The sequence below is a fragment of the Oncorhynchus clarkii genome, chromosome 5 (genome assembly GCF_045791955.1).
Source record: "Oncorhynchus clarkii lewisi isolate Uvic-CL-2024 chromosome 5, UVic_Ocla_1.0, whole genome shotgun sequence".
Classification (NCBI taxonomy): domain Eukaryota; kingdom Metazoa; phylum Chordata; class Actinopteri; order Salmoniformes; family Salmonidae; genus Oncorhynchus; species Oncorhynchus clarkii.
Window position 1 is genome coordinate 73,349,654 of NC_092151.1, and position 10,574 is coordinate 73,360,227.

Genomic DNA, 10,574 nt, shown 5'->3' on the forward strand with positions numbered 1-10,574 from the left:
CCCTCTGAGCTTTATGGATTTCTGACATTCTTTCAAACTCAGACGTTTCGTTTTTAAGGGGGTAATTTGGTAACGGTCCGATTTGCTGCAGCCGCTTTTTAACTGAAGCGGACAAAGCTGTAGTCCTGTCACCCCAAGCAGAATAAAAAGAATCAAAGGATTTTTACCTTAAATGGACTAATTTTCTTCTTGAATTATGAAAGTAATGGCTAGGTAACAGCCTGTGCTCTGTACCCGACGGCTTAATGCCTGCTAAACCCTTCCACGTGGCTCGACTGGTCGTGGCAATTAGAGCTCATTATAGCCTCATAAAGGATCTAATTTGTGGGATTACTTAATAGACAATGAAATTTTATCGTGCAGAATTATGGAAAAATAATATTGGAGCTAGGATAGTGTGATGAGGGCGCGCGCCACACATCATTCCGCCTGGTTTGTCCTCTCTCTCTCTCTCTCTCTCTGGAAACTGTTCACTGTTCTCCGTACCACAACAACCCATTGCGCTTCTCATGTCATACACCGTGTTCACTTTATTATAGCAATTACAGTCTGCGTGACAGACGTGTTTGTTTTCTGTAATGTATACCTGTATTAAGTCATATTTTAATTCGTTTAAAGATGCCAATTAAAATCGTATGAGCACTGGTCACCCACTGGTTGCTTCCCCAAATTAAGCAGACAACGAATTGACCATGTTCCCCTCCCTTATACGGCTAATTTACATGTAGAGCAAACAGTTGTAAACCCCACAAAAATTTGATTGTATTATCTTGGATATATGGGCCTAGTTTCATTGGAAAATGTATAGACAACGTAGTGCGGTTTATAGTCCAGTTTTACCTCAATATTGCAATCCTTAAACTGAACTCTTGTATGCATACTTGTCCTTTGCTCAAGAGACTGAATGGATGTTTACGCTTGTAATGATTGCACAATTAAACTTCGGAAACCGCGCACGCCGCTCGCTTCCATGCGCTCTGTCTGGAGGTTCGAGGCGTTAGTCCGCAGATGAAAGTAGAAGGTAAACCCACTGGTGACCCGCCTGGAGATCAAACTCGCTAATTATTGTCACAAGATAAGGGATTAATGCATTTCTGAAATAGCTGCCTGTTTACCCGGCAGAAACCCAGCGTAATGAACACTTTCTAATTTTATTCTAATCGCTATCAAATAGCCACAACCCAGACAGAGGCATTCATAATTCTTTAATTGCTGGACCTGAAATCTTTACCAAAGGAACGCATCCAGGGTATGATTAAACTGCAATTATATTTAGTCCAGGTAGTCACGAGATTTACAATTCAAATCGCATTTCCACAAATAAACTCTCACACAGAAAAGTAGATTGACTCTCATTGTCACAATATACAAGGCTTGGGCCATACAATTATGTCAATTATAAAGTAATTATCTAAGCATAGTTTTCAAAATAATTGGGATTTAAAACAATACGAATAACCAACTGGAGGCATTACGCTGGTTTGAATCCCTGCTAATAGAGAGCTCATTGTTTAGGCCAACAGTGTTATGGGCGATCAAGTCTGGTAACAAACAGTCCAGGAATCATCACCCATAGGCTACCCAAGGCAACTGCTCACATTGTAGATAATGCATGTGTTTTGTATGTGAGTTTGCTGAGAGCTACAGTATATTCAGAGGCTGGAGATTAATTGATATGATATTAGAGGTTGGTATGGGGCATGGGGCTTTTCAACTCCAATAGGCTATTGCAGATGTTTGTGATCAATTTTAGCAATAGAGGCCTACTGTTATATGAATATATGTAGCCTAGCGGTCAAAGTTCACATTTGAATCGATCATGAACAGGTGTACAGACAATTTTTGTGACACATCAATGTTACGTCTGAATTGACCATATACACTGACTGTACAAAATATTAAGGACACCTGCTCTTTCCACGACACAGACTGACCAGGTGAATCCAGGTGAAAGCTATATGATCCCTTATTGGTGTCACTTGTTAAATCCATTTCAATCAATGTAGATGAAGGAGAGTAGACCGGTTAAAGAAGGATTTTAAAGCCTTGAGACAATTGAGACATGGATTGTGTACGTGTGACATTCAGAAGATGAATGGGCAAGACAAAAGGTTCAAGTGTCTTTTAAGGAAGTATGGCCAGAATCCCCATCGAACACTTCGATACCTTGGAGACTCCATCGCCCGACGAATTTAGGCTGTTTGTTCTGTTGCTATTCCTTAATCAATGAAACCGTTTAAATTAATTTAAAATCGGATTGTTGTTTAGATAAAATATAGATTTTTATATTTGAAATATAATTTTCTTCATCAAATTACATTACGGCACAGAAACAATATATTGCTTGAGATGTGGGCACTATTGTCTCAGGCAGCTGATGATGCTATATATAAACTTTGTTAACTACTCATATTATGTTTTTTTGAGTGACTTGTTATTAACACGACTTTTCACTATATTGGGGGTAAAACGAGCGAATTTTGAGATTTTGATTGGAAGTTCTCTGAGAAATCACGTGGTTTGAGCCACTTGCAGTATACTGAAGCCTTGGGAGCCGGCTGCGCACGTGGGTGACGCTAGGGCCAGCCCTCTCCGGGGTCCCTTTTGTTTAACCATCAAACATAAGGACCTTCCGAGATCCTGAGGGCTTCAGATGAGAAACGGTCAACATCTTGTGCAAGCACCAATACTGACTGACCGCTTATCGTTCTGCAGCCATGTCTAGATCATTTTATGTCGACTCTTTGATTATTAAGGACACCGTGCGACCCGCACCCCTAAACGAGCATCCCGGACAAGACTTCTTCATCCCCATCAGCATGCATTCGCCCACCATGATGACGGTCAACGCGCCGGTGTGCCCATCCAGGAAGACCGGCACTTTCTGCGTCTGCCCGGTTTGCGTCACGTCCCATCTCCACTCTCCGCGCGGCGGCATTTCGATGCTGAAGACTCAGTTCCCGGGAGCGGAGCCCCAATATTGTCAGAGGATATCACACCACCAACAGTCTCCGGCGCTGGGACACGCACCTGTCTGCACGCCTACGTACAGCGTCACTGACCCCAGGAGGTACCACTGTCTCTCCATAGGTAAGAATATGTTGTGCATATCTGCATATTTGCAATTCAACGCAATGTAACAACCTGTCAATTCAAACTTTGAAATTAGAGCAATATATCATACATAATTGCACCACATATATTATGCGTAATTGAATAGACTAGTACGAAATAACAAATACGAAATAACAAACATTATAATGTTTGTTATTTCGTATTAGTCTATCCATTTACGCGCAATTACACACAGTACAACCAATGCCATTTATTGCATAAAGTATGTAGTGCACTGTTAAAACTGTGAATAGAACAATGATGTGGCTAAATCGTTGTGCTGTCTCCATCAGCCGCCTCTGAGAGCAATCACATTCAGAATGGCAAAAGGATGCGTACCGCTTTCACCAGCACGCAACTATTGGAACTGGAGAGAGAGTTCTCCTCCAACATGTATCTATCCCGGCTCAGAAGAATCGAAATTGCGACGTATCTAAACCTCTCGGAGAAGCAGGTGAAAATCTGGTTCCAGAACCGGAGGGTGAAACACAAGAAGGAGGGCAAGGGCACACAGAGGAGCGCGCACAGCGGTTGCAAGTGCGCAAGTGGTCACACGGACTACCCGAGGTCTGAGGACGAGGAATCTTTATCCCCTGCATCAGCGTCAGAGGAGAAAGAGATCTCCCCAATCTGAGGCCATCTCACACTATACATACTTCCATTACACTACTGGCATAGTCTACCCTTGTTCAACACGGATTCAGCAATACCAGACGACCTCATGGCCATGATATGCTACTTCCAGTCTGAGAAGAACTATTGGGAATATCTTTGGTCCCCTCTGGTTAAATCGTGTAGGCCTATTTGTCATTCGTTTTATGTTAACTGTCCAATATGAACAAATTGTGAATACATGTTTTATTTGTTAAAACATTTAGAAACATAAATGTAATGTTACATCATTCAGGGTTCAACCAACGTCAAAGTTGTACATCCTCAGTAGTTGTCATACAATGCTTGGTATCTTTCCTCTTCCATGTGATAGATAAATATCACATTTATCCGATGTGGCTATGACAGCCGTTGATCTACTCTGTTTCACATCTGATTTATCCACGTGAATTTGTATGTGCTTAGTAGACTATTATGTAAATAATATGTATATTTGTATTTATTTTAATAAAACTTTGGTGAGTTGTATCTCAGACAAAAATGGATGTGCCATGTTTTTTGACCGGTTGGCAGGTGTATCTTTGATTCGGCCCTTAAAGGCTATTGTTAGAGCTTTTGTGTTTGAATGATATAATTGTCAAGAAATCAACGTTGAGTCTGTATTTTGAGTAAATAGTCAATTTAATATAATAATTGCACGAATTTTCTCATGAGACCATTTCGAGGGACACATTAATGTCATCCATCATATGCAGGTGATCAGAGACACTAATATAAACAGTATTAGATTTACATCCACGTTCACCGTCATTTACAGCCAAATGCATGTACTGTACTCTTTTTAAGATGATCAAGAATAGATTGATAGTTTTATAAATCTTGACATTTTCTGTCTGTTCTTAGAGCTGGTTTTGGCAGTGCCCTGCTCGGGTTAACCATGTTACATGTTATATTGAGTCCCTCTCTGATTAGGTAACAGGTTGATAAAAGATATCATCAAGGAGTGCATTACCTGTTAATGAACTATAATGGCACTTAATTAAAGAGTTAAGTTGATGTTGTCTATACTTAACAACTCTCTGACTCTCTCTCTCTCTCACACACACACACACGCACAAACACACTCCCATCCCCCCAATCATAAGCAGAAAAGAAAAACAGTCCGAATATAAAAGCTGTGGCCTATGGTTCCTATGGTATCCCTAATGGCTAAAAGCATAACTTTAGGGGTCAGTTTTAGATTATTATATTAGATCTGAGTTTCAGTTGAATTATTGCCAATTTATTCTCTGGTGCATTTAAAAAACAGTATTTACATGTTAGTATATTCGTATAGCCTGACAATAGCCAAAATGGGAAATTATTAAAAGTTATAACACATTATAGCATTAGAGAAAAACGAACATGTAGCCTAACCTATACTGACCATATTTAAACTCAGACTCGAATAAAAGACTCGAATAAAAAAAATGGTGTTCTGAAATGAAATAGAGCCTAATCATGTTTTATATGTCCATTTGTTTTAAGTAGCCTACATTAGTTATTATAATGATGATGCTATTGTTATTAGTAGTAGTAGTATTGTTCTTTTTTATTAACACCCTCATTATTATGACGTTATTATTGATACCTGGACTTTATTTAGAGGCTATATGAAGTACTAGGCCCATAATGTATCCTGCCCACAAAGCCCTATCGGATTAAGCCCAGGGCTAAACCGGGGTAATAGCCTCGATCATCCATGTTATGTTCGCTTTTGAAGAGATTTTGCTTGTCCAAAATGAGTTTAATTGCAGTTTCAGTCCCACGTTGGCTGATTATGCTGCAATTCCTTCGAAACCACAGAACAAGGATATATAGAACTGGGCAAAGGCTTTGACAGGTTAGATTGTCCTGTCTTGGGACTCGCATTTAGCAGTGGACCCCCGACGGCTGCAGACTCTGGGGGCTTTGAAGAAACAGCTACAGGGTTCCTCTGAGCGCGAGAGAACGATTTAGTCACTGTTTCATTAAGCACTAGTTGAACCTTTCAACTTATGGTAAATTGAGGGGGCATGCTGAAATAGAAGGACTGCGTAAGAAGGGCGATAGGAAATTAGCTAACGGTTAATTTAACTCGTTTCAGTCGGAGTTTGGGATACATTCCTAATTGAGAGGGGAAGCAGGTGAAGTTTTGGTCCCACGCAGGCCCATTCAGACCGGGAATAAATGGTCTCTTTTCACATCCCGCTGGTGATCATATATTATTGAGCGAAAGCCACCTAATGAATATATATTGAAGTTCCTATTAATCGAATTAGATTTTACCCCTCGCAGGTGTGAAAGTGAAAGACCACCGGCCCATTAAAACCGATTGACAATGAAGCTAACTGCAGTTTTGGGAAAGTCTCCCCCTTTTCAGACCGATGGGCCCTGACCTCGAACTGTCAGTCCGCTATAATAGCCTGAAGCTCATGTGTATTATACCTTCAGGCCATGGCAAGACTAGCTGGAGAGACAAAGTAAACTCTCAAAAACACTATCATAGTAGGCGTGTAAGGACAGTCGCGTTTTTGGCTAAAATCAGAAAAAAAGCAATAGCATGAAGCAGTTGCCCCAATTGGTGTGGCATGACTTTCATACTTTTAATTTGCATGGTCGATTTATAAAATGCCTTAATAGAAAAGCAATGCAATTATAGGTCTAAAGTCTAAACCGTCACTCAGCCCAAAATATTGTGGAATGTAAAATTGAGACATTGTTACTTTGGATGAGGTATGAGGCCTGTTCAAATACAATAGCCACCAAAACCAGCACTCCAAAGACGATATAATTACTATTGAAAATGTGGCAATTACGCATTACAAAAGACAATTAATACGACTGCTTTTCACCAGTGTGCAGCTGCTGTCTCGTGTGGAGATATAAGAGCAAACTCAAGTGTCAATGAGAAAAGGAGAGAAAACGTTTTGTCTTTGCCTGCGGAGACCTCTGCTTTGGTCATGAATCTGCAAGTACAATTTTGGCCCTCGATAAATGTGACAACCCTCTCTTCTGAGTCCAAGTGCTTCGAGTGGCGATGAATCATCCCGCCCTGGTAAAGGCAGGGGTCCAGGAGTGTCCAGTGAGTTGCTTGTTTCAAATGATGATGAAACTGTGAATTCTGGACACGTGCCCCATCAATGCCGTCTTTGGTGACTTAATCTAGTGGGAGCCCGGTCACCAAACAATATGTGCCATGAGCTTTTGTCATGCTCTTCAGAATAGGCCTTTTCTAAAATGTCAACCACTTTAAAATCCATTATTTTGTTGGGTTAGAGCGTGCCTCTTAAATCATCAACTGCATTTAGTCTCTGAATTAATGAATATGGCTCTCCGAAACAGAGGACAACGAACTGAATATGACGATATATATCCTTGAAATATACATACATTTCACAAAGCCCAAATTGGACACCCATGCAAAATAATAATTATATCTTAAACACAGTTTTTTTTATGGAGAGTAATGTAGGCTTAGCCCAAGTGACTTATGAATAACTATACCACCGCAGTATAGAGATGTTATAGGCCAATTATTCGATTCAGTTGTTTCACTATCATAATGGCACGTGTGTGCATGTGTTTGTGTGTGTGTGTTTGAGTGTCTGTGTGTGTGTTTGAGTGTCTGTGTGTGTGTGTTTGTGTGTGTAACAGCATTACTAATTACTGCGCTACTTACATATGTTTCAAGTAGTTCCATAAAAGCAGCCAGTGTTATTTTATCAGCTAAGCCAGAATGACAGCTTTACATATTTACAAAGGAAATAAATTATACACCCATTTGATTACGAAAGGTGGCCGAAGTACATGCCATGCCACAAGTCATATTGAACTCAAGCATTTGAATATGCTTCTGTGTAATTCCACCTGACACAATAGAAACGTTGTGTGCCTCCAAGAATCTGTCCTTGTCGAAATAATATTTATGTAAATATAAATATGATTTCATTCAGTAAATATGGAACATGGCGGGTTTAAGTAACCATAAGCGATTGTAGTGCTCCAAAGTGTGCACCTGTTACCTAAGAAATGGGTTAAAAGATGGAACGTTTTCATGTTTCAGGTTAAAGATGAGGATAAAGTATGTTTCATGTTCTCTTTTGTTTGTGATTCATTCCCCTCTGGAAATAACAGGTTCAACTTTGCACCAGTGCAAACGTTGGTCAATCTGGCCCATAGCCAGTTATGAGTTGTGTCAGTCACGTGACTAGGGATAGGTATTCACTCATAGGTGCACTCCAAGTTGTGGCCTCACTTGAAGGATATATTGCAGGGACGTACATGGACATCCTGTAAAAATTATCGCTGGGAAAATCTGCTCAATAATGGATACCTCGGATATTTACTATGACGGTGAGCGCTTCCAACAGCAGTCACCGGAAGAGTATGACAATAACCCGCCCTCCTGCCGCTACAGCGGTGACACCGAGCAGGTACGGATCCCCATGCCCCCTTGTGCCTCTGTCGAGTACCGGAGCAAGGGAACTTTACTGCCCTACGATCTACCTCCCTGTCAGTACTCGAGGCCTGTTCAGACACAGACCCAGGAACAGGAATACCTGACAGGTCAGGGTCGTGTACCGAACGACTACCATCTAGGAGACAGCCTAGTGGTGGAGGTAGAGTCCCCGGCACAAGTGCCATTCCCCTGGATGAGGAGCTCCAGAGTTCACTCATACCAATCACTCCCAGGTGAGCAGAATACTTTATAGGTGCAATTTTATAACATACATAGTTGTGACGCGATTTTGTCTGACAGGTAAAATGATTAGATGGAAGAAAAGGTTTCACAAGGCCTCAAAACTTGGCCGAACCTGAAATAAACAAGGTTATAGCATTAGCGTAAAAATGCAAACACAGTCTAGATAGATTAACTGAACAACGACACACCTTTTATATGTATGTATCTTTTAATTTAAGGTGGTTATTCCCAGAACGGGGACGAATACAAGCGGAGCCGCACCGCGTATAGCCGGGCTCAGTTATTGGAGCTGGAGAAGGAGTTCCTCTTTAACAAGTATATATCCAGGCCCCGCAGATATGAACTAGCCACCACACTTAAACTGACAGAGAGACACATCAAAATCTGGTTCCAGAACCGGCGGATGAAGTGGAAAAAAGAAGAAACGAAAAAACGAAGCCCCTCTGACCACCATGAACCGGAGTCTTCCAATAAGGCTTGATAAAACGTTAGGATAGCAGCATATGACCCTGGGTTTCACATCCAGATTATTTGTTGCACTTGTCTATAAAATGATAGGCCTATATGTGCTTAAACTTTATAGCCTACGTTAGGCCTATGATGTGGCTAGAGGGACATTTTACAATTTGAATTTGAGAGCTATTCAATTCTTTGTCTTGTGCGTATATATAATGTTGCTAAATTTGCGAGTAATTCATTTATTTGTCATGTGCATAAGCTAACATTTTGTTAAAAATTGCTCAATTTTAAATGACTGAAAATATCTGGAATTTTAATTAAAATGGATAAGAGTATCCATTTACTTCAGAATGTATTGTCTAATTTATTTTAGATACACAATAGTTGCCATTGTTAACAGCCCACTGGAAATGATTTACCTGTTCTCTGCGTTTTAAACGCATGTTAGGATAACAGAGCATACATTCATTAATTGGAGGCCTACACGCAGACTATGTATCAATGAATGACCGTGTCGAATGACTGAAAATATACCAATACGCTAGAACTAGCCAATAATATGATTAAGACATGTCTTACCTTTAGCCTACTTAATATGCAGATTAATTAACAATGCTTATAATTTTCCTCCTTGTTCCACATATAGCCTGTGTGATAGGCTATAACTAACACAAGAGGCATTTTGCCAGCAGAATGGTTGGTCTCATAAGTATAAAAGGCACCTGCAAAGGGTTTATCTTATGGGCGTCACGACCCGTAATTTGTGGACAAATGATTTATGAGTGGTTAAGATATGATTTCGCTTTACAATTGCAGGCCAACGTTTACAAAACTTAAAGATAACAAAATACCTTTTGAAAATGAGGAACAATGCAAATGGCAACATGTTCTCTTTCAGGTGGTTACCTAACTCAGAGAAAGTAAAAATAAGAAAAAGGGATGATGGCAAATACTCAGAACTAGAATGACTTTTGCCCCCCAGGTTTGAGCAAACAATTAAGTCACTGTGTCATTTCCGCTGGTCGTGCAAATGCAGGTCGCCCGCCCAGCAACACTCATCAACAGACATCAACACAACTGAGCCAGGTGAAGTTAGACCAATAAATTAATATCAGTTATTCAGATCTCTACATGTTGTGTTCTCTGTCATCTGGGCGAAACTTTTAAGCCAAAGAAAGATGTATACACGATATATATTTTCATGTTGTTAGAATACTAAGATAAGGACATTTGTGTTTGCATGGGCTGCAGCTTTTGTGCACTGCGAAACAAATATATACTTAATTTCAACGTCTAGTTTTGATTTACATTTGGTTGAGTTGTCAACTAACGTCAATTCAACATTAAATCAATAAAAAAAATGTCCTCACGTCATTGGAGTTATATTAAAAGTTGGATGAAAAAAATACAAAATTCCCTTATGTTGATGATGTTTTGCAAATCCAATTAGTTTTCCACGTTGAATCAACGTTGTAACATTGATTTATGTTGTTGAAATGACGTGGCAACAACAACTTCGCTTCAATCAGTTTTTGCCAAGTTGGGAGACCACTTTTCCGCACACTGGACAGGCTAGAGGGGACAGATAGCCCTATACCATGCATTGACCACTGGGTAGAGCAGGGATAGGCAAATGACAGCCTGCGGCTGCATGCGGACCCCGGCC

The 10,574-nt window shown here is 40.3% G+C and overlaps 2 protein-coding genes across 2 annotated transcripts; both read left to right on the forward strand.

Annotated features, from left to right (window-relative positions):
* The first annotated feature begins 2,717 nt into the window (after positions 1-2,717).
* LOC139410208 (GS homeobox 2-like) lies at positions 2,718-3,748 on the forward strand. The gene is made up of 2 exons (XM_071155673.1): positions 2,718-3,090; positions 3,408-3,748. The coding sequence occupies exons 1-2, from the start codon at positions 2,718-2,720 to the stop codon at positions 3,746-3,748; spliced, it is 714 nt and encodes a 237-aa protein (XP_071011774.1).
* A 4,324-nt stretch (positions 3,749-8,072) lies between these two features.
* Positions 8,073-8,930, forward strand: LOC139409755 (pancreas/duodenum homeobox protein 1-like). The gene is made up of 2 exons (XM_071155140.1): positions 8,073-8,439; positions 8,668-8,930. Exons 1-2 carry the CDS (start codon positions 8,073-8,075, stop codon positions 8,928-8,930), a joined length of 630 nt encoding a protein of 209 aa, XP_071011241.1.
* The last annotated feature ends 1,644 nt before the right edge of the window (positions 8,931-10,574 follow it).